Source organism: Oculina patagonica, chromosome 8, assembly GCF_052425735.1.
Source record: "Oculina patagonica isolate OP01 chromosome 8, crgOcupat, whole genome shotgun sequence".
Taxonomy (NCBI): Eukaryota; Metazoa; Cnidaria; class Anthozoa; order Scleractinia; family Oculinidae; genus Oculina; species Oculina patagonica.
In genome coordinates, this window is record NC_135765.1 from 21,124,056 (window position 1) to 21,148,040 (window position 23,985).

The window sequence follows — 23,985 nt, forward strand, 5'->3', positions numbered from 1 at the left end:
GCTGTAAGGAAACATCACAAGTTCAAGGAATTTAAACTCGTAAAGCCGTCCAGTTTATAAATCTCCGTAGCCACAAAACGCAAACAAATTTTAAATACGCTTCTACAACAACAAATGTTTTTAATCAAAGAACTGAAACCATCCCCAAACAAACAATGCGATTCCATCCGAGCGAAATTATTTGTTTAGGTCGGTTTTTAATTTTTTTTAATTATTATAATTGTTTTCGTAGTTTTAAATCTTTTTTAACATTTTAACCTCATAAATATTTTGTCACTTATTTTAACATATTTTATTGCATTTCAGCGTTCGTGACATTTTTGCCTTTTTACTATATATTTAATTTATGCTAATTTTATATATTTTTATTCCCACTTGAAAATGACCTCGGAGAGGTCGAAACGTCGTGGTTTTGTAGCGTTAAATTTTATAACCAAATTACTTTTACAGGTCAACTGTTAACATCAGGTACTGCTACCCCAGACCGTACAGATTTGTTTAAAGCAATATTTTCGCAAGTTAGTAAACTGCAACCATCAGTTATTGCTATCCCAGACGGTACAGGTTCGATTAAAGCAATATTTTTGATGAATAGCCTTGTCGGCGGTAAAAACAAAATATATGGGACAGACTTACCTGGAATCCGCCCGACTCATGATCGATTTCAATAATAAAATGATCCATGATGCGTGAACTCAAATGAACAAACTCGACTGAAACATGTTATGTTTTTCTTGTTGCATGCAAGCCGCTTTCAGGAACGCGAGCTTCTGCAGCTCAGAGCCACCGAAGATAAAATAAATCATTTCGCACTCCTCGGAAAAGTATGGCCACGAGGAGGACAACCGGTACGTGCGATCGAGCATAGTTGTTAGTAAGCTCCGTTCGCGCGTACCGGTTGTCCTCCTCGTGGCCATACTTTTCCGAGGAGTGTGAACGTTTGAAATCCTTGTTGTCACGTCTGGATTACCCCCATCATCTTATCAACTCCACCATCAATAGCTTTGTGAAGTCGAGAGTTGCAGGCCAGCAGCCATTGCAGGCTTCGGGAAAAATGGCGGGAAATGACGTGACCCGAGTAGTCATACCCTTCAAGGACCAAGTTTCTGCAAACATTGTAAAGACGCAGTTGAAAGACCTTAACATTAAACTCCAAACAACAGTCCAGCCCGTATTTGTCAGTCGGAAAATTGGCCAGGACCTTCAAGAATGTGAGACCAAACCACAGCTTGTTAACCAGCAGTGCGTAGTGTACCAGTTTAAGTGTAACCTGTAGTGATACAGGGAGCTACGTTGGCTACACGCGCGGGCATTTGCATGCCCGCGTGGATGGCCACAAAAGCACGTCATCTTCCGGTACGCAAGCACTATGACAACGACCACGCGGGTGCTGTCCCTGAGGACCTCCTCAGTTGTTTCAAAGTACTAAAGAAATGCAAGAACAAATTTGACTGTCTTGTTAACGAGATGCTTTTACATCAAGCAATTAACACCGAGTCTGAACGTGCTAACGGATTCAATCCGTGCTAAAGTATTTGTATAGCCACCACCCATTATGCAAATGTTTATCTCTTTGAACCTCGCATTTAATTAATTTTTCTCAATTTATCCTTGATAATGGCGTCATGATGTCGCCGATACGTCGGGAAATAATATCGTTTGTGTTTACCTGTTTGTGTATAACTTAATCACTGTTAACAAGTTTTGTGAGAGTACAGATGTACGCTGACGCCACTTCTATTCGCTTGAAAAAAGTTTGCTTTGAAAATAACTGCGCGAATTCGTGGGGAAATAAATGAATTTCTTAATTATAAAACAAATAAAGAAGCCTCGACTGTGCTCTGTTCTGTTGTAAAGCACTTGGGAAGCGACTAGAGCACTCAAGAAGTAGGGAGAAACACTCGCCCTCGGCTCGCGTTTCACCCAACACTTCTTTCGTGCTCTAGCCTCTTTCTGCGTGCTTTACAACAGAACAGAGCACGGTCGAGGCTTCTTTATTTGTTAATTAGTGACGTAATGCATGACGATATTAATTACAATGCACACAATATCGACTAATATTTAAACGATGCAGTTTTGAATGGGCTTATAAACGGGGGCTTATATCCAGGGGCTAAAATCGGAATAAAAAAAAACGTTTCGTAATGAGCTACAACAGTGTTGATCGAAAAACATTTTTGTCTCGTGACGTCATGACGTTGTCATGACGACACGAGATAATACTACAGGGGAGAAGGTGCATTCCATGCGTGTTTGCTTTCTGAGGACGACATGTCAAAATTTTCTTTTTTTAGTAAATGCCGAAAAATGCGATCATCAGATTCAAACAAAACAAATGCTGAAAATAAATTTTTCAACAATGACACGAGCATGGGACAAAGAAAAATTCTGAGTCCCCGACGGGAATCAAACCCATGGCCTCCCAGATACCGGTTGGGTATACCAGATACCGGTATCTGGGAGGACATGGCTTCGATTCCCGTCAGGGACTCAGAATTTTTCTTTGTCCCATGCTAGTAGGCCTTTCTCGATTATGCTAGCATTTTTTTCGGCATTTTTTGGGTAAACGAGCATTTTTTTTCGTTTTTTCTTGAAAAAGAATTGCTAGCATTTTCTGTAATTTTTCATGACTGTGATCCAAATTTTAGCACTCAGAACTCAGAAGGATAAATAATCCTAAAGTTTCACAATTTTGATTACTTAATTTGATTGTTTTCTGTCTGTTTCGACTGTTTGCGCGTTGTGTTACTTGTGTACTTGTGTTACTTGTGTGTGTACACCAACGGAAAAAAGGTATCGGTCACAGAAAGTTGAATGGTGGCACAGGCAGGAGGAGCAACTTCCTCGTTGGGCTACGGCGGTAAAGCAAGTCCTACTCATACAGCCTTCTTCTGTAGCCGCAGAAAGGGTGTTTTCAATCCTGAAGGCCCATTCAATGAGCAGCAAGATTGTGCTCTCGTCGATTACATTCGAGCCAGTGTGATAAGACAAAATTGTGCTAGTCTAGGTTGTGTGTACCCAGCGCATGGTAGTGCCTCGAATATGACTGTTTAGTTGCTGTTGGCTGGAAAAGTTTGAATTCTGACCCAAGTTTTATAAACAAACAATTATTAAGTATCACCTGCTGTTGATATGAGCATATAATGTAAGAGTTGTACGTTTTGTTTGAAATAAAACAAAGCATTCTTTGGAATTCAAGTGGCATTTTTTAAAGAAATCAGGCATTATTTTAGCATTTTTTTTGGCTTTATGCGAGAATTTCTAGTAGCATTAAATGCCAGTTTTACAAGCATAATCGAGAAAGGCCTACATGCTAGTGTCTTGGTTGAAAAATTCATTTTCATTATTTATCACCGAGCTTAAAATTTACCATCTTTGTTATTTACAAAACAGATGCTGTTTGCACTGACAGCTGCGTTAATTTTTAAGCTTTTTGTTTGTTTTTCTTAGTGATAAAAGCGATCACACGAGATTCCCACCATTCTAGTCATATTAGTCAATCAGTAGTCTAGTCAATCAGATAATAGCTACCGTTTCGTGAGAACAATGTGTTTTATGATTTTGGTACAGCAATAGGGGAAAAAGCATGTCTTAAACAGGATTGCTCCGTACAGAACTGTAGGTATGTCGACCGACAATACGTCAGGAAAACCTTTTTTTGCCGTTTCCATTTTTGATTAAATCCGATTTCAAAGATGTAATAGACCGTAGTAGTCGAACAACATGTGTGCCTTTACTTTAGTTTTGATTTAGTTGACTAGCTAGCTTGGGCAAGTTAGAATTTGTGCTGATTAAACTAGTTCAAAACAACTGGTAGATCCCGTGGACATTATTTTCCTTGTGTGTCTTCAATTTGAGTATTACCCTAAACCATTTTGGAAAACAGTTCAAAATTTCCCCAATCACGAAGACACACGCGAAAGGTCAACCATGAAACTTTGCTTGGTAGTATACGTGGGTTTATTGAAAAGTGAGGCTGAAAACGTTCTTATCAGTCACAAACACAAAACAACAAAGGAGAATCTGTGACTTTGTTGACCTTTTTTAGATATTTAAGAACTACCTGTGACAGATAAATGCTTAATGAATCAAAGTGCAGTACAGCGTTTTCCCACAGTTAAGTATCTGTCTGTATTCTTTTTCTGCTGTTATCGGAGTCCTATAAGTATAACTGTTCAACGGCTACATGCTGGAGTGTACTTTGAATGTAAGTCAAGCCTACTTTCGGCTGCTTGGAAAAATCGCTTTTGATAAGGTGTCGGAAACAAGTCGCGTGACAATAATAAGTACAAACATTATCCGCCTGACATCATGATAGCAACGATCAATTAGTAGGAATCAAGATGGACGCTTAATTCAGTACCGTGATAGCGATCGGAATGGATGCCATTAAGGCATCGATTTCAAAACTTTGTTTTTGATAAGCATGTAATCTTATATATATATTTTAGTTGGATTTTGAGCCTTTCGCGTGAGAACCTTTTGTAGTTGGAATAAATCTTTGTTTTTATCTTTAACTGTGAAATCGTGAAGTTCAGCAAAAGCATTCACGACAAAGGTTTCTGAATTGACAAGTGAATCAAGAGTTTCGTATATCGTGTTGTGAATGTCACAACGTTTATCGAGCGACAAAAGTAGCTTTAGTTTTAGTTCAAATTTTAGGGGTGAGGAGTCTAAATGTTTCTTTATGTTAGATGCACGCTTTTTAATTTCGATATCTTTACAAGCAATAAATAGACGTGAAAAGCGGTCTATTTTCAAATAAATTAAACTCTGAAAAGAGTCACGAGACACTAAGCCCAGAGGGCTTTTGATTAGTAACTGGTTCTTACTGCAAATTCGGAAACAAATACGTGAGGCACAGCATTGTATGGACAATCTTCGTTATGACGCAAGATCAGGGGGGAAAGGTGTCTCTAAGGAAAATGTTGGTTCTGGAGTCTGGACCTCTGTTGTGGCGTACTCACGATTAATCCCGCTTTTCTGATCAAGTCGAGGAAATCGCTCTCTCGTTGCCATGTGTCGTCATACTAGCAGTGATGAGTCGGGAATAAACAACTGGAAACCGAATAGAGTCATCTCCCCCCCCCCCCCCCTGCGCAAAGGAATATCTACCTAAAGGATACCATGCATTTCGAGTTCTAATAACCCGCAATCTTTTCTAATTTTCTGTTTGAAGTAGGACAATGTTATGGGAGAGTGCTTTATATTAAGGAAATAAAGGAAACAATAGTTGGGGGAGACTTACATCCGAAGGGCTTATAATTGGAGGTATTTGTTTGGTCTACGGGTAAGCTACAGGTAGACCCGAAGGTAGATCGGCCTATCAACCGGAGGGCTTATAACCAGGATTTTACGGTAGTCCATTTCTCTTACCTCCTGATAGAAAGATGAATACGATCATCAGCATGTTTGCAGCAAAACGTGAACTTGATGACTGCGCGCACGTTTTGATTTCCATCTGAAAAACAGCTTCCTGCTAGTGTGGGGAAACTTCCCTGCATCAATTTGCTGACAACAAGACGGAACACAATTAAAGTCTGGAATTAAAAAAGTATCGATACAGTGTAGTTCTTAAATTTCTGTTAAAGGAAACGATCTAACTGTTGCTTAATTATAACTTCACTCTCTAATGGCAACTGGCAGAGAATAAACAGCATCTTTTTTTACCTTGTACAGCGACCTGAAAATGTTGCGTGTCTGACCTGAAAGGGTCGATAGTGATACTGGAATGTAACACTAAGAATCGGTTTTGACAAGTTGCTGTCCTCATTTTCAAGACAGGTATGTAATTAATTAACAGACCTGTCAATTCTTATAATTCAGATGCTTGACGCTTGCACGCGATCTAGCGACAAAGGCTCTGTATCGGCTTACACCCCTTTTTAGAAGAAATTTTGAAATGACATTTGTATTTATATCAGTTCGAGAAAAAAAATGCAAACCCCTTGGTGTTTGGCCGGTAGCTAGGTGTAAGAATAATAGTTCCTTGGACTCTGCTTTGTTTTATTGTTTGCGTATGTTCAGTGGGTTAATCCGGTAAGAGCTCCCGTGGTCGGTGGTGTGATATATCGACTGTTCTGTTTCCTTGTATTGTATTCATTTTATACCGTATAATATCAATAAAACAATGAAATTCAAGTTGTTGCTTTATTACAGTTGTTCCAATATGTCTCCGCGTCGTTTTTACGGGTCTTGTGTTTGATTCTGTCCATCAGGTATCTATCCTGGGTGACCAGGTGATATCTAGGGTTTTTGATTTTTTGCGGCGAGGCCACTTTGCCGCTCACAAAAGCTTCTTTGGTGCAAAAAAAAGGGAAAAATTTGGCACCCAGGGTAACAGCTATCCTTCACTGCATCACTCTTTTTTCAAAATCTCGCTTGTGGTGCCGTCAATCTTTCCGTCTGTTGATTCTTCGGAATTTCTAGCCCTCCTTGTACAACACCACCATGCAAAAATTAGAAACCACGTGGCACGTGAAATTTCCCTTGGAAAATGTCTAACTACGATGCTGTCTGAGCGGCCTGCAAAGCTACATATTGAAAAATAGGTCACCAAGGGTGACATGAGTCTAATGCCGTATGGCATAGTGATACAGATTGCGCGGTTTTCGTAAGCCGGTTAAAATTGGTTAGAGGTTTGTGTTCGTGAGTTTAATTTAAAATGCTTATAGCAAGCTAGGGGCATCGTGGATGATTATGGATGAAAACGAAACAGTCATAAATGTTATATGCTTCACAAAATTTAAAGTATGAACAGGAGTTGATGTTACTTCTTCCGTATTGTCCGTAAAAGCAGAAACGATTAAACATTTGGACAAGATTGCGTGACGATTTACAAAAAGTATGTTCATTACAACAAGGGTTGAAGAACTTCACATCGTTTTCTTTCAGATTTTTCACTATTTTGATGATGACTCTTGAAACAGATTTTGCAATAAAAGCACTTGAAATAGTGACTGTTACTCCATTGTACTGTAAGCACTTAGTGACAGATTTTCCTAAAAACGGGTGTAAATGCTCACGTCAATATAATGATGACCTTTTGAACGCTGGAAACTAGGCAATTATTATCGAGCTACCATACACAGGAGCGAAGACTGTTTATCATGATGTACAAATTTCGCGAATCATCACTTCCATATCAATGTAACCATTTTATGATTTTTCTAGCTGTAAGAAGAACTTAAGATCTCTGAGAGTCGTAAAAGCATGAAATTCGATTTCAGTGTATGGCAAATTAAAGGCCGGGACAGTGTAATACTGCAAAGCGGCCAAACAAACGCATTTTGATTTAGTCGCGTAACTTGATTTACATTTATCCATGTACATCTTTTATTTTTGAAGGTTTTTGTTTGCACTGTAAAGAAAAAATTGGTCAAAATTCGAATGACTTAAATACAAAAACCGAGGTAAAGTTTTCTATTTTTTAAAACAAAATAAATATTTGGTCGCATTGTGTAAATAAACACGAGTCGCCGTCGAAATATTTTTTCTCGAAGACGTCTTGCTTTTTAAGCAAGACGAAAACACAAGTGCTTAACTGAACTGAAAACGAAGATTTATTTTCACAAAAAGCTTACAAATGTCTTAACTGGAAAATTATTTCGTCCTGTTCAAGTGTTGAATAATCGTGACTTGAGAAAGAACTTTTAATTATGCGTGGGAACACGTGTCGCTGATTGGCTGTTTTTAATTGAAACTAATCGTGCGTGTCCGTACGGAGTCCGTTCTTGCAGCTGATCATTGTTTTCTACATTACAGCGAACGATTATCGATCCCGAACCATTCCCTTGGGATTGCTAACAGCTTTTTTCATATAACAAAGAGTCTAATGCGCATGCGCAAAGCGCACGCAAGCATTAGACTCAACAACAGAAAAAAATCGCGAACATTTGACACTCCAATTCTACCTATCTCAAAATCTCGAAATTTAATTCTAGCGAAATATGGACCTTGATTTTTTCGCGAAATAATTGAGAAAAGCGAAGCTTACGCCGATCTTTTGGACCACATCCAGATTTGACGTTCTCGGGGCTTGGCAAGTCTGCATAAGTAACTTCAAATCTGCTTTAGTAATTCCAACCTTTAAGTCAATAAGTTGTCGATTAATAATAAGGAGAAAATTTGTTCTGAAGGTTAGCAATTCGATATCGGAACCGTGAGAGTTGGCAGGTCTGTAAATTTTTGCTATACAGTACTGCTGTTAAAATAAGAAAACTGAAAGATCGTACACGGTTTGCTTGCTTGAACTTTTAATAGTCGTTAAAATAAGGTCAGCATCTTGCCAAAGCTGATTTCTGCTGCAAAGAGATTGGTCATATGAATGACAATGTGCAGGTGGATGAGATCTATGTTGTGTTGGCATCTGAATAAAAACAGCTGAAATGTGTTAGAAATGAGTTCAATAATTGATTGCCAGAATCCCATTTCCCAGCCTTTTGGTTTCCCAAATTTTCCCATATTTAAGCAATTAAAGCTTCTTCCTGTTTCTGATCTACTTTATATCAGAAATAATAATAATTTGGCCCTTCCCTACCTAAGTCAATTATTTACTAAGAGGTCACAGTCTCACAGCTTTCTTACCAGAAATAGAGACAGCCTTCAACTGTCTAAATGCAAAACTGCTTTGGCGCAACAATCGTTTGTATTCCGCGGAGTTACTATTTGTAATTCTCTTTTAGACTCCTTGGAAACGTTTTATTGTACTTAATATAGAATTGTAGTTATAGTAACTTTTTATTGTAATTTTGTTTAATTTTTACTACGTAAATTATATCAACATTTTCCTATTTTAAAATCTTGTAAATCGAGTATGAAGATCCCATTGGGGAGCTCAATAAACTTTATTCTTCTTCTTCTATTCTTTATCGCGGTTCCATTTTTTTTTTTTTTTGTGATACCCAGTCCCAGTGACCCAAATCCCATTTTCATAGTGAAAATTTGCCCATATCTCGATCAGTTCCCAATTTACCCATGGCCATACAGGACGCGCTTGTCGCGCAAGTTGTGCGCCAGGCTTGTTTGAGTCTCACATTTGACGACAATCTTTGTTTTGGATTTTTTTTCTTCTAAATTTGGAAGCGCGATTGTTGTCCGATGACAAGATATTTATGTCATTTTACTCTCAGACATATAAATACGTTCAAGTAAGTGTGTCGAGATAAATTCAAGACGCACATCTTTTGTACTAGACATCCAATGTTCATTTTGTAAAATCCCTGCTCTCGTTTAAGATCCGTGACTGACAAGGCGTTCGGTGCGTTCGGACAGAAACGGAATAACATTGCCATCATTTTTCCTAGTGTTAGTCTTGAACAGTCCACTGTGTATAATACCTGCACTGCCCAGGGTTACAAAACAAGGCGTCTTGTCGGAAACAGGGCAGCAAAATGAATTGATTTTGTCTCCAATCTCAGGCAGCCCAAGCTCAGATTTATGAGTACAGGCAACAGTAGTGCCCGGCGCTGGAAATTTATAATCAGATGTATCTTACTTGTAAGTTCGCATAAAATTACACAAATCACTTCACTCCAGCCGTAAGCTGAGATGATTTTTTCAAGCGTCAAAAAGGTCAGGAAACGACACGACAGTGAGGTAGGTTCATTTATTGGATTCTTTGTGAATTTACAAGTAAATTATCTGCTCTTTATTTAAAACTGATGCATTATCATGCAATTCCTTATAAATTTCCAACGGTTACTACTGTTGGCTTTAGTAACTGCTGTTACTTTGTAAACATCTGAAAGAAATTGACATTAAGAATCATAAATGCTCAGTCTAATTTTGTTATACCAATGCATGTTGATATATTTTAAAAGTAAATTTTATGTAAATTATATGTATTGTAATTTTAATCTTAGATTTTATTACTGGACATCTTGTTAAGACCAGCATTTTTATAAATGCTGATAGATTTCTTTCCAGGTTAAATAAAGCTTTTATTATTATTTTTATTATTACTTTCGTCCTTTACCATCATTATCATGGCTTCCAGAAAAGGAATATTTTCAGTAATTTTTCGTTTGTTTTTTCATTCATTGTATTTTTTTCCTTGTTACTGTAAAAAAGCCCCCCTAGCCCCTCCCTCTGAGCGGTCCCTGGGCTTGAGATCGAAGCAATAACGTAGCTTATTTATGTATAAGGCAGAATTGTTGTATTTGGATGTATAAGCCGAACGAACAAAGAAATTATTTTTTAAAAAAGTGCTATAGAAATTTACTTAATTTCTAGAACCGTGTATCATTTTGAATGCAATTTTTTCTACAACGGCAAAAAAAATATATACGACAAAAACATACCTGAGTCACCTCAATCTCGAGCCCAGAGTGACCCCCGGCTCCGCGATCCGTCAGCGGTTGGTCAGCGGTAGGGTCGCCGGGACTCACTCTGGGAAACTGAATTTTAATTCAGTTGCCTACTGGTCCTCACAGAACAATAGAAATCAACACGGAAGTCTGAAAATCTTTCCCGGAAGTAAACCAAACCGGAAACCCTAGAAAAACTTTTTTGTTTTCCATGATCAAATGTTCAGAAGTATCACCTTAATTTTGTAAAACACCTAAGAACTCGTGATATGGCGCTACATAAATGAAGTATTATCTAATTCTACCTTTATTTTTGAACTCAAAAGATATCATGAATAAAAAAGGACTTCCTTTAAACGTCAATTCCGAACGGAGTTTTAAAACAACAACGACGGCGTCACCAAGGACAAGGTCAATTGAAAATTCAATTTATAGTTGACTTACAAATCTCGCTAGAACTACTGTTTTCATTCAAATCTCCGTTTCGGTTGAAAAACTGAATATCGCAGACATTGCTTGATTCAAAATAACAACTAATAACGCAGAATTTGAATATTACGCGTTGTTGTTTTGCTGAAGAAAAAAAATTGTACAATTGTGTGCACGTGAATTTTGTGCACTTGCTGAGTCGCCGAAATGCTAATTACACCTTTGGAATAGCGTTAACGCCTTTATAAATATTACCGCCATTCGACGAGGAAAAAATATTTTCTCAAAAACATGCAATTTATCCTAAAAAGATGAACTGTCAGCGAGAAGCCTCTGAAATATAGGAAAGTCGCCAAACAAAAATATTTATCAACGGTACAATAGCTTGTCCGTGCATTGTGCATTATGTAAATTTCTTAGCCGTCGTCTGCAAAACAACAACGGAGACACGCACGCAGTCTTCACAGACGGAATCCTGGAAGGCTAACAAGACAAATATAGCAGTATGCTCAAGAAAGAGACTAAAGGAAATCAAAACACAAGACGCTTTTTTGTTAACTGCAGAACATCTGTGTTACTTTTGTTGCTTCGACAAACACCAGTTCTGTCGATACTGTGTTAGAAATAGTTCAACTTTCTCGATTTACTTCCGTTCTGGGAAATTTACTTCCGCTTAGACCTAAGAGCATGCGCAATAAAAACCGGAAGACCAAGGTTCTAGCACAGGGCACAGAGGAGTCAAGTTTGTCCGCAATTCAAAATCTCTACCGTGCAAAACGACCTTCAAAAGCTTTTCAAAGCGATCGTGTGAGCCCTACGTGATACAACGCCGTCATGCGATACTTGTTTGCAGATCGTCTGGTGATATCGTATTCTGACAATACGATATCGATATATCACCAGACCAGACGATCTGTAAACAAGTATCGCATGACGGCGTTGTATCACATAGGGCTCACACGATCGCTTTGAAAAGCTTTTGAAGGTCGTTTTGCACGGTAGAGATTTTGAATTGCGGACTTGACTCCTCTGTGCCCTGTGGAGTCCGTCCCGACTCACCGACTAGACGGACTCTGGGCTCGAGATTGCTGAGTAAGCCGATTAGCCAACAGAGGCCTGGAGCCAACTCACTTTTGGCTAGCTCCCATTTCTCCTCGTAATTTAATATGGCGGCTGCTTCTGTACGGAGGGTAGTGAAGACTGTTCACATCTCTTCTGCTATTCCTGGCCTAGTCAGCGATCTTTCGAAACGGTGCCCACATGTAAAATTCATCAATGTTCCTGTTGGATGCAATGGAGGTAGTTTAACGAAATAGAGTATTATGTGTTAACTAATACATGTAATTGTATTGTTGTAATTATTGTGTGTTCGTAATAATAAAAAAAAAAATGATAAAAAAAGCTTAGGGACCGGTCATTATTTATGTAGAGGGGGGGAGGGAAAAATATTTTGGAAAGATCAAAATTTCAGTAAGCACCCCCCTATGTAACTGTGGCTATGTAAGTAGCAAGTGCCCCCCCCTTCTTTATTCAATATTTATGAGGCGACCCCCCCCCCCTCACCCATATCTCATTTCATGCATGTTACATACAATCATTAATAATCTTGCACACTAGTTCTGATGCAGAAAGGCTGGAACACTTAATAGTCAACGGTGAACCAAGGCCTCTTTGCTATGGATGCTCTTCCAGCAAATAAATAGGGCACGTTTTGGACAAGTTATGTGTATTAAGTAAACATACAACTTTTATTAACTCCTTAACTTTGGAAAAGTGATAGATTTTACAAATTATGCTTTCATGGTGAACACAAATGTAATAGCCATGCAAAATATAAGCTTAATTCTTTTCCAATGATTTTCCTAAAGTTGTAAAAGGACTTCTTTCTTGTTGTTATATCATGCTTAATTACTTCTTCCAGGGCTATTGCAGTGAAAATCATTTTGTTAAAAGAAAATAATTTCAGTCAAACCAAATATTAAAGCAGTTAGGTCTGGATTCTTTATTAACTAAAATTTGAGATAACAATGAAGTTTAGAGTGCAAAAAGTATTTCTGTTAAATACAAATCACTAAGTTGTACATAACAGTGGAGTTTAAACAGAAGAAACCAAAAGAGTAATCATAAAATTGTACAATTTAGTATTACTGTTCCACATATAGTGTTGCAATGTTGCCAATGGACACCTCTTAAAATATACCTCAAACTGCTGACCCCCCCCCCTCCCCTAATCTTCTTTATAAAAATTTTTAGCTCCCCCTCTTGCTAATCTAAAATAGCCTTGACCCCCTCTTGGTTTCCCCACCCCCCTCTACATAAATAATGACCGGTCCCTTACTTAAGTTTCCGTTGCATTGGAACGTCCCATTTTCAGAGGTACAGCTATACTTGTCATCTTATCGGGCATTACAAATCAATTGATCAGGAAGGCTAAACTTGAGAATAACCTGCCAATGAAACATTTTATTTTCTATTTACCTCGTCTCCATGGAAATGCCATTGGCAGAAAAGTGAGCGAGGTGGAAAACTGATGAGTTCTTACTGACTTAAAAATTTGAAATTAAACTGAAGATTGTACTGGTACTGTACGAATAGCCACTGCGTAAAAATTTGAAAACCAGTTACGTTTTGTCTATTCTTCATGCGACATGAGATTATATTACAGCCAACTATTTATGCTGGGAAACAAACAGAAGAAGAGAAACAAGAATTGATGTTATTGTTGCAAATTTTTGCCATTTGACTTTGAGCTATTATGAAACCAGAATAATCAGGATGAAACAATCACCAACTTGTCGGAGAACATTGTTTACATTAATTCATGCTGTGACACCAAAAGGGCAATATATCAGTGAGTAAATTACGTTTCTGAAAAAAAGAGTTTTTAAAGCTTATTTTACAAATAAAATCACTGCTTACCGTACATGGTCTAATAAATTCCAGGAGCATCTATTGAATTATAAGGGTGCTAGCGAGGGCATTTTGAAATAGATATGAGGCATTTATTAGAGAGAGGCATTTATTGCACTATAACTGTAACAACGTCAAAAAACAAAATAGTTGGCTCGCAGAGTGAGAAAAACAGAGTTTGTGAGTGGGAGATTATTCTAATTTGAGCTAATGCAAAGCCTAGAGATGTCGTAATGAACTGGTTTATTCGTTTGTCTCACGATAGAATGGCTTTAAGATGCTGATCGCGACATTTCGACTGCAATACTGCTAGTCTTCATAAGGCGAGGAAGTCGATTGTCTTTGTGTCGCCATTTATGCATGTTGGTTCGCTGCTATTGATGCATTTCGATCCTCATTGTTATTGTGACTAATTAAACAATAGAGTGTTTCTGGCGAGGCACACTTCTTTACAAAAAAAATCATAGGCAGGCACCATCGATCCGGGCATTTTTTTGTTCGGCGGGCACTATTTTAACAATAGAGTGTTTCTGTCGAGGAACTATCGGCTGATAGTTGCCCTGCGGAAATTTGATGTTCTTAAAACAAATATTAGCCAGAGAAGCATAGCTTCGAGGGCTAATATGCTAGTTTAAAGAACATCAAATTTCCAAGGGGCAACTATCAGACCGATAGTTCCAAGACAGAAACACTCTATTGTCTTTATTGTTCACCACTAAATTTTCTTCGCACGCACATACAAAAATGAGCATTGTGAATTATTTTTACTTTTCAGGATAAAAAACTCGATTGAAAGCCGAAATTTAACAAACAAAACCAGACAAGAAACCCACTAAATGCAATGAATTTGGTTGCGTTTTTTTTGTCTGCAGGCACGCTTGTTTACAAAAAAAAGTCACGGGCGGGCATTATCGATCGGGGCATTTTTCTTCGGCAGGCTCTATGGGCTGAAAGTGCCCTCTGGTAGACAAACACTATCGTGTCACACGATCAATTTAAACCAATTAGAATCAGAGAAAATTTAGAGGTGAACTATAACAGATGTTATTATTCAACAAATGCGCGCGCTGCCCATAAATGGTCAAAATGTTATTGATATCTGTCATCCGTATATAACAGATATCCTGCGTTATAGGTAGGTTGCAAAGATTTGTCCAAAGCCTTGTAAAGCATTACATAATTTAAGTTTTTCAATATGCAAAATGTGTTTCGTTGACAATTTGTTGAATAATAAAACAATTATCCTGCTCAATCTTGCGGAATATCATCTGATTTTAGCCCACTCGGCCTACGGCCTCGTCGGCTAAGTATCAGGCAATATTCTGCGCGATTTCGCAGGATAATTGTTAAATATTCTCTCAGATGTCCGCTTTGTAGTTAAACAGCTGTTAAGTTTTTTTATCATAGATATCCATGCTTCAGGAATTTCAATTCTGCTGTCTCTATTGATGTTATTAGGATGAAATCTTATTTGGATAGCCTCTTTGACCCTCCGTTTGTATTGGTGAGAGTCACAATCAATAAACTTGACTTGATTCCACAAAGGAAATTGCCCCGTTTCCTTTGAGAAGTCGTTCATAGTTCAATATCGATATCTTCAACATCATCGGAGTCAACGATGTTGGCATCCTTTACCTTCCAGCGTCCAAGTCAAGCAAGAAACTAAATTGCATAGTTTTACTCTGTGGAGCATTTACCTGTTTTTTGAGGCAATTATTGGGGGGGCGGGGAGCATCTAATACCAACTTCACACCTCTGGGGAGGCATTTATTAGATATGCATGAGGTGTTTATTTGAGAGTGTGCATTTATTAGGTCATTTATGGTATACTATTACCACAGGGAACCCGAACGCTGTATTGGCAAAGTTAATAATGAAAATAAAGATATGTTTGTTACCTGTGCTCCTGTGTCTTTCTTTGTCCTTAAAATGGTTGTGCTCTTGTGTCTTTCTTTGTCCTTAAAATGGTATTTGAATGGGTGCGAAAACGGTTTGAGCAAGCCTTGTCTGACGCTCCGTAAATAACGACGCAGTTAACACGTCTCGTATTTCCATTCATGTTATTAACTATTAATTCTCAACGGGAGAGCGAGAGAGAGAGAGAGAGAGAAAGGAGCAAGGGATGAAACTAAAATCAGAGCTGATTTATTTCGAGGCATAATTTTCTTATTATTGAACAAAAAGTGCTATTACCTCACACCTAGCTTGATTTAAGGCCAAATGAATAGATGATGTTTGATTTGTTTGTTCGGATACCCGTTTTCCTGCTTAATTTTGGGTTGATTTTACAAGCGTCTTTTCGTTAGCTCTGTGACTTCACTTGACCTGACCGGAAGTGATATACGAGATTATCTCCCCAGGAGTGTTAATGGTTAATATGGAAAGAAATAGTTAATAACATGAATGGAAATACGAGACGTGTTAACTGCGTCGTTATTTACGGAGCGTCAGACAAGGCTTGCTCAAACCGTTTTCGCACCCATTCAAATACCATTTTAAGGACAAAGAAAGACACAAGAGCACAACCATTTTAAGGACAAAGAAAGACACAGGAGCACAGGTAACAAACATATCTTTATTTTCATTATTAACTTTGCCAATACAGCGTTCGGGTTCCCTGTGCTATTACCTCAAATCTTTGCATTGGTGTCTCACATGACAGAGTTCTGTAGAGGGCTTAATTGCTGTGATGCTGTTTTTGTTATCTAGAGATTGAGAAGCTGCAAGAAGCTAAAGTGATAGTGTCAGATGCAGACACTGCACCCAGACACCTGTCCAGACTACCTGAGCTGAAATGGATGCAGGTGACCTGGGCAGGAGTAGAAGAAGTTGTTAAGCATGTCACACCTCAGCAAAAGAGCTCTTTGATGCTTACAAGGTTTGGTGGAGTCTTTGGTCCTGCCATGGCTCAGTATGTTGTTGGTCACATTATTTCATGGGAGAGGGAGTTCCGAAAACAGTGGCGTGATCAACAGGAATGCAAATGGTATGCAGTTTGATTTACCATCACTTTTCAATTAACCACCTACTGACAGAAGAAATTGTCTTTTATTGATGTTGATTGTATCGCACTCTAGTTCTCTTATATTAACTGTCACTATTTCATTATGTGATAACAATGCTCCCATACAATCTCTTACAATGAAGCATGACTAATTATTAACTATGAGATTCTATGCAACCTTACCAAACTCTACTGACTAGTGCTCATATATTGACTTTTGCTATTTCATAATGTGATAACAATGCTCACATACTGAGCTTGGGCTACTTGTAGATTCTATATTTACCTTTTAAACAATTAAAATGGTTCATTTAAAACATTAAGCTTTACTTCATTTATTTACTTCACGATGTCATTTGTTGCAAAATTTTTGCTAACCAGCCAAATACTTTGCCAATCTGTATGCCGAGATTCATTACCCATTTACATTTGTAAAAATGTTTTTTTGCTTTCAGACATTTAGTAACCGTAAGTTTTTACCAGTTAAATGGATAAGCATCAGTGTATGGGTTGTAGCGAAAACTAAGACCCCCTGAAAACTAAGGCCTAAGACCTAATACCCAAAGCGTCAAACGCTGTCCTTCAATTACACTCGATCACACTTGGCCTAAGTCTATTTAAGAAAGGCGTAAAAGCGCCTTATTTGCGCTATAAGCGATGTCTTAACACCATGGCTGGCGGACGCCAGGTCAAAAGTTCACAACGGCACACTCTAATTGGTTGGTTTTCATTGTTCTAGCTAGAATAAGAACGGCAGGGGGCACATGTTGCGAGGCGAACTGTCAGACTGTTGCTAGGGGGGTGTGACATTCTTTTGACGGGAAAAACAGAGAGGTTGTCAAGTCTGTACAATCCATCTGATCTTTATATTTTTCCAGGATTCAGACCAAAAACGATAAAACAATAGCCGCTATGCTAGCTTGTTTTCCTGGCAAAACTTGTATTAAATCCCACTCAAAGACGAAGGAATTAATATACCGGTAATTTTTTTTGGAATCAATAAGAAACGTAGCCTGTGTACAGCTGTCCTGCTCCGCTCAAAGCTGAGCAGGACGGCTGTACACAGGCTATAAGAAACGATAATCAAACAAAAGTGAACAATGTGAATATAGGTACTAAGTTCGGTCTGTGATCATAAAGATAAACAAAGGGCAAAAATTAATAAAATAAGGGGGTCTTAGTTTTCGCTACAACCTCAGTGTGTTAGTGTATGTCACATCATCCATTTTGCAGACTTTATGGAACAGGCTATACAAGTTCCACAACAAGTAAAGAATGGGATTTCCTTAACAGAATGTTAAAACATAAAATGTTGTACAAGTACACATTTCTTTCTTTCGTTGCTTGTTTATTAGTTTATTCACTTATTTATTTATTTATTTATTTATTTATTTATTACAAGTTTATGGTTAATTTCTAGACTGTTGAGGCAGATACTTACCTAAAACCAAAAACTGTTTGAAAATAAGCAGGTACAGTCAACTCTCACCTTGCGGACACCCCACTATTGCGGACACTCGCTATTACGGACAAAATCCAGATCCCAGGCGAATAAGGTTTGACTGGAAACGACTCCCGCTATTACGGACTCTCGCTAAAACGGACACTAAACGACCCCCCAAGCGTGTCCGCTATAAAGAGAGTTGACTGTAGTTGGAGATAACCAAGTTCACAATAGCAGAATTATTTTTACAGTAAATGACTGAAAAGATATGACTAAATCCAAGGAGTCAGCTCAAAATACAAAAAAATGGACACCAAAGGGGCAGAGCTTCATGTCTGTGTTATGGGTTCCTAGGTAGGTTTCTCTAGGACCAACTGTCAGTGAGCTGTCCATACTGATCATGGAGATGTCCATAAATGTGTGGCTGTACATGTACATATAATATAAATCATTAATTGACTAAACTATTTTTTAAGTGGGCATATACATGATGAGTATCTCACACCTTTGTCAGCAGCTGAGAAAAGTTTTTTATTTTTGAATGCAAGTTTTGCATTCTAAAGGGTTGGGGGCCTTGGTAACCGGTAAGTTAGCAGACTTTCTGTAACAGGGTCATGAATATATATCTTCTCTTAAGGGTTAAGAAGAAAGAAAAGAAATAGTTTTGAGAATTAACAGAAATTGATCACCAAAGGGAAAAAATATTGCCCTGATGCTACATCCAATTCTCCTGTTAAAATAACATTTAAAGAAATCAAGGAGAATTTAGACCCTTCTCCTTCTCTTGTTTTAGGGGAGGAAGGGGGGAAAAAGTTTCCCTTCCATTTTGTTTTGTGCCTAAACTTTTCATTGGAATTCTGGGACTTGGAGATATAGGACTGAGTGTGGCTAAGGGATGTAAAGCTCTTGGAATGACTGTCTGGGGTGTTGGACGAAAAGAAAAGTCTGACAGACAAGATTTTGTTGACCACTACACGACTTTGTCAAGACTCCCTGAAGTTCTCCAGTCATGTGATTATGTTTGTAATTTATTACCAAGTACACCTGTTACTAAATATCTCTTATCTGGAAATGTGCTAGAGAGTGGAAAAGGCAATAGCCCTGTTTTTATTAATATTGGTCGAGGGGATGTCATAGATGAAAAAAGTCTTGTTCATGCATTGAATGAAGGCTGGATATCTGGTGCTGTACTGGATGTGTTTGAGGTTGAGCCACTACCAAAGGAAAGTGCTTTGTGGAAGATGCCCCAAGTTGTTATCACACCTCATGTGGCTGGAGTTTCATTTCCTGAAGATGTAAGTTTCAACCTTAAAATATCAGGGATGGCTGGTTCATCAACAAGCCCAGCTGGCTTTTCTGGCCTTGGCAGCTCTATTTAACTCTACCCAAGTCTTTGTTTTCACGTGAAATTTCAGCCGGATTTAAGTTTTCTTTCAGCCGGTGAAATTAGCCAGCAGCTGGCCCTTAGCGACATCCCTGAAATATTAATGTCCCTAATTACCTACTATTACTACACATTCCTTTTAATGTTACTTCTGCAAATTTGGTGATACATCAAGACAAACATAGTGATGTTTTCTTTTTGTGCTAGGTATGCTTATCTGCTTGACCTTTTGCATGACGTTGCATAATGAATTGTTATAGTAAATACTGTTATATGTTAATCTTCAGCGAACTACCAGGGTATGTGTATTTCTGATGGTTTATTCTTATCATTTTAAACTGAAAATAGCATCACAATGACTCCTTCAAATTTTTTAGCTGATCTTCACTTCCATATAGAAATATATTTTTGTGTTTGTTTGTTTAATGTAAATATTTGTTTTTTTTTCTTAGGTTGGAAAGTTGTTTGCTGAGAACCTTTCCTTGTATGAGGCTGGTGAAAAACTCAAATTTTGTGTGGATGTAGAACAGGGATATTAACTCAAACTGCGTAGAACTTCAAGCCTTCATGTGCAGTGATTTCCATAACACATGACAAGAAGTGCCTGTTGCTGTTGATCCAATTCGTCGGACTATCATAAGGCCATAACAGTTTTGACGTGCAGTGTATTTACAAAATATATTAATGAGATAGGTTTGATTTAGGTTTACACTTGATAGTGCTATGGTCCTTTAAAATGATATAATGACAGGTATACATGTATACTAGCAACTTTTGAGCAACTTTTCATTGGCATTTTGAGCAACTTTTTGTTGTTCTAGCAACCTCACATTTTGCCTTTTTGAGCAATTTTTTGAGTAAAATATAGGTTTAGAGCACATATCAAGCACAAAAAAGTCAACGATTTCATAGAAAACTTCAATATATGTGATTTTCTTGAATGTTTATCAACTTTCAAACACAACCTGTCACTTGACAAGGTTTTTTTAGTTTCGTTAAACTTAAGAGTATCCCTAAATTTCGCCCATATTTGCGAGCAACTATTTGAAGCTAAGTTTCAAGCTACATTGTATTTTTATTGACCAACGTTCTTATTATTGACCAACCATCTATTATTGACCAACGTTTTTATTGACCAAATTTTCGTTCTTCACAATAATAATTATTATTATTGTGAAGAACGAAAAATAAAGCTTTTATCAACGTTTATATAATAAAAAATTAATAAATTTAGGTAGTAACTTTTGAAATTTCGGCAACAACGTTTTAGATTTTTGGCAATTTTTTTGCAATTTTTTGGCATTCCAGTTAGCAACTTTACAGCATTTTACGAGCACAACCGAGACCGGCCTAGACACTGGTATAATTCAATTATTATTAAAATTATTTTGACTTCTTGTTGACTCCAGTCTGCCCTAATAAACGTGAAAAGAACTGATGCCTTTTGCAGTAACTGAACACATGCTTTTCTTCATTTCTTATTTTCTTTTGCCACACTTCAATTATTTTGAGTGGTGTTATTAACCGTGGAAAGAAAGCGAAGGGCGGGATCCCAAAAGGTGGTCTTTGATCGCGTTTATGAGCTGCCCAGATTAAAGAAGTTTTCAGATTAGATTGTCATTAAATATTTTTCCAGGCAAAAAAGTGGCGACTATTGTAAGGTGGTCGTATTGACTGGGTGGTCAAGATTAGATGTCTGTATACTGTTTGCCTATGTGAAATATTCATTGACGATTCATTTATAGTCAATTGAAGTAAGTAGAGCCATCAGCAATGGAGCGGCAGCGGGAAAATAACTAGGAATTTGCCCTCCCCCCGCTGGCCCAACTTCAATAGATATTGTTTTTGACGACCCAAATAATGGCTGTGAATGAGACTAGTAGTGGTTAACAGAGATGGTTTTTTAATTTGGTGCATCAAATGCATTTTGGATGAAGTACATTATTTGTCAGCTTTCACTCACTCACAACGCTCATCTTTTTTATAACTCTCAATTTCGACATGTAAAAGGTAAAAGAAAACGGAAACAAGATAAATTTATGCTATTATTGCTGTACCACTGTATTTTTATTGTAAAATCATGTGACAACCGCCTGTTGGAGTATACTCGCGCAATGTGAACAGGTATAAAACTAATTACTTGCCTGGATCCAAACTGTACCTCATCCTGCACGGATAAATCTTTAGTTCCGTGCGAAAAAAACGTAAAATATCCCGTGACTAGATTTTTTAGTCTATACACGAGTTCCTTTTGGCGAGAAAATATTGCATGCAACAAAATCAGAAATTGTACAACTTTGACACTTACGTGTACCTGATTCATAGTCACTTTTTTCCGTCCGCTTTTACAGAGTTCTCCCCAGTTTTGCTTTTGGCGGGAAAACTTGGAAGCCGCGTTGCCCGACCGTGTTGCCTAGAGAACCTAGGCCAAGCGACCCGGCCAAGCCTCTCTCCTCTCTTTCGTGTTTCGTACGGGCTGGGGAGATTTTTTTCGCCTTCCTTCCTCCCCCCGTGTTTTTCGCCTTCCCCCACTAAAGGAGCCTAGAGAGAGGCCAAGCCGTATGCGTACAGCAGGGTCGTAACGGCAGGTATATGGGATCAGGAATCATAGCTTCGGGATCGGGATCATGGACCCGGGATCCCGGGTCACAAGTCATGGCATGTCATGGGAATATGGGATCCGGATCAGCCAATCAGATGGGATCAGAATGGAATCAGGGATCAAATGTTGGCACATTTTGGGGATCAGAAATCAAAATTTAGAGCTGGAATTTGGGATCAGCGATGAAAAACTATACCTGGTTACGACCCTGGTACAGGAACTAGGGTAGGCAATAAGCCGTGATGAAACCCCGGATCTACCCGGAAAACTCTCCAGAACACGCCGCACGAACGAATTTTATAGCTAGAGTTTAATTGCCAACGAGACAGCCGAGCCAAGAGGCGAGGCTGTCGAGGCGGCAGAATCATAGAGCCGTGTGCGTAAGTTCTGCGTAAGGGACTTTTTTTTGACCATATTTGGGTGTAAGTAAACCCCATATTTGGGTTGTATTGTTCTTCCCAACTGGTTCCCAGTCTCTCACTCCATGCTAGAGAGCAAATGTCCAAAATGGCGTCAACGCGGCTCGCTGTTAAAATTTTCAATGTGGTCATTCATCCCTTTACCGATCAATACACCTTTAGGGAATTATAAATCGAAAGAGAATACCCTACAGAATATTCGACCGCCGAAAAAATGAACATCAAGGTCTTCAAAGCGATGAAATAATGTTTCGACTTTGGGAGTCCTTTGATTTACGATCGAAGAGAGACATGAAAATTAAAAGCGGACTGTTGACTTCAAGTAGAGTTTTCTTGACTTATGAGAATGCTGAAGTCGGGTAAATGCTACCTTTTAGTGTCGATTGTTTTTATAGTAATTGTTTGACCGATGATTTATTCCAAATCAAATACCGTTTATATATTATTTGGCACGCATTTTCGCTCCGCGTAGGAATAACATCAATACAAAGCGACGCTCACTAAAGCATAACAGCTCTTATAAAACGGCATCGACGCAAGCATAAGCACAAGCACAAGCACAAGGATCAAAATTTGTCCTTTTCTTGTGCTTGCGTTCGTGTGAAAACAAACATCGCATAAGCACAAGAAAAGTGTTTACGTCTAGCCGTGTCTAGCCAATTGAAGTACTAGTTCCAGCATTTGAACAAAGTCGCAGAGGCCGCGGTTGATTTTGATAAACGTTTTTCGAGAATGTTCGGAGAAGTGTAGACAAAAAAACAAAAAGGCCCAGGCGCGGACTTGAGTAGCGAAAAAAACGGAGACGAATGCTTTCTTTAAAAATATTTATATTCCCAAATGTTTCGTTTTTCTCCTTTATTAGTCGCTTTCACTTTCTTCGTCACACGAGTAGAGGAGAGATAGTTTCTGCCACAATATTTGCAGGGAGAACGGAGTCGAGAACGAAGCCTTCTAACTTGTAAACATCATATTCTTATGCTAACGTGCTTGTGCTTATGTCGACGTTCGTTTTCACTTGGCACGAACTATTTATGCTGCTTGCGTTTGTGCTTGCGCTTGTGCTTGCGTCGCTAGTGAAAACCAGGCTTAAAATTACTGCATGTCATACGCACAAGAAAGTCAAACGTTTTTTGCTTCTAACAGCAAATGTAATGTTAACTTGAATAAAAGTTTTGTTTCCAAATAATCCTTGACCGTTCAAGTGTTGTTTTCTGTTCAAATTTTTCAAGTTTTGCGTAACTGACACTTCGAATTCGCATGCGAGACTGAAATCTGACCCGTGCATTACTGTCTCTGATTACTGAAAATTATATTTAAAAAAGCATCTTAGCAGTTTTGATTTTGGGACTTGATTTATAAGAAGTTCTTGAAATGCAACTATCACTTTTGTGGACGGAAACATTTTAACCATCGTTTGTTGTATTTAAAAACCAGTGCCGATTAAACCTCATTTATTGCCTACATTTTGTGACATTTTAACGTTGAA

General features: G+C 38.2%; 2 protein-coding genes across 5 annotated transcripts in view; one reads left to right on the top strand and one right to left on the bottom strand.

The window, feature by feature from the left end:
• Positions 1–5,795, bottom strand: part of LOC144662699 (scavenger receptor cysteine-rich type 1 protein M130-like) — a 161,072-nt gene extending 155,277 nt beyond the window's left edge. For 3 of the 4 annotated variants that reach the window (XM_078523556.1, XM_078523558.1, XM_078523555.1), the window contains exons 1-2: positions 5,671–5,755; positions 5,377–5,540 (exon numbers count right to left, since the gene is read on the bottom strand). In XM_078523556.1, coding sequence (XP_078379682.1) covers positions 5,377–5,461 — 85 coding nt within the window. In that variant the 5' untranslated portion in view covers positions 5,462–5,540; positions 5,671–5,755. Of the gene's footprint in view, positions 1–5,376; positions 5,541–5,670 lie in introns of all 4 variants that reach the window. The other variant, XM_078523559.1, reaches the window with a different exon arrangement.
• A 5,992-nt stretch (positions 5,796–11,787) lies between these two features.
• On the top strand, positions 11,788–20,562 carry LOC144662742 (glyoxylate/hydroxypyruvate reductase A-like). Its single transcript, XM_078523634.1, has 4 exons — positions 11,788–12,035; positions 16,356–16,632; positions 18,888–19,389; positions 19,931–20,562. The coding sequence occupies exons 1-4, from the start codon at positions 11,903–11,905 to the stop codon at positions 20,015–20,017; spliced, it is 999 nt and encodes a 332-aa protein (XP_078379760.1). The 5' UTR covers positions 11,788–11,902; the 3' UTR covers positions 20,018–20,562.
• Positions 20,563–23,985: the final 3,423 nt, after the last annotated feature.

Excerpts from the sequence above, each read along its gene's own strand:
- LOC144662742 (XM_078523634.1), top strand. The coding sequence starts at position 11,903 with ATGGCGGCTGCTTCTGTACGGAGGGTAGTGAAGACTGTTCACATCTCT. Across the intron at positions 16,633-18,887 it reads GATCAACAGGAATGCAAATG|GGGAGGAAGGGGGGAAAAAG; the intron begins GTATGCAGTTTG and ends CTCTTGTTTTAG. Across the intron at positions 19,390-19,930 it reads GAGTTTCATTTCCTGAAGAT|GTTGGAAAGTTGTTTGCTGA; the intron begins GTAAGTTTCAAC and ends TTTTTTTCTTAG.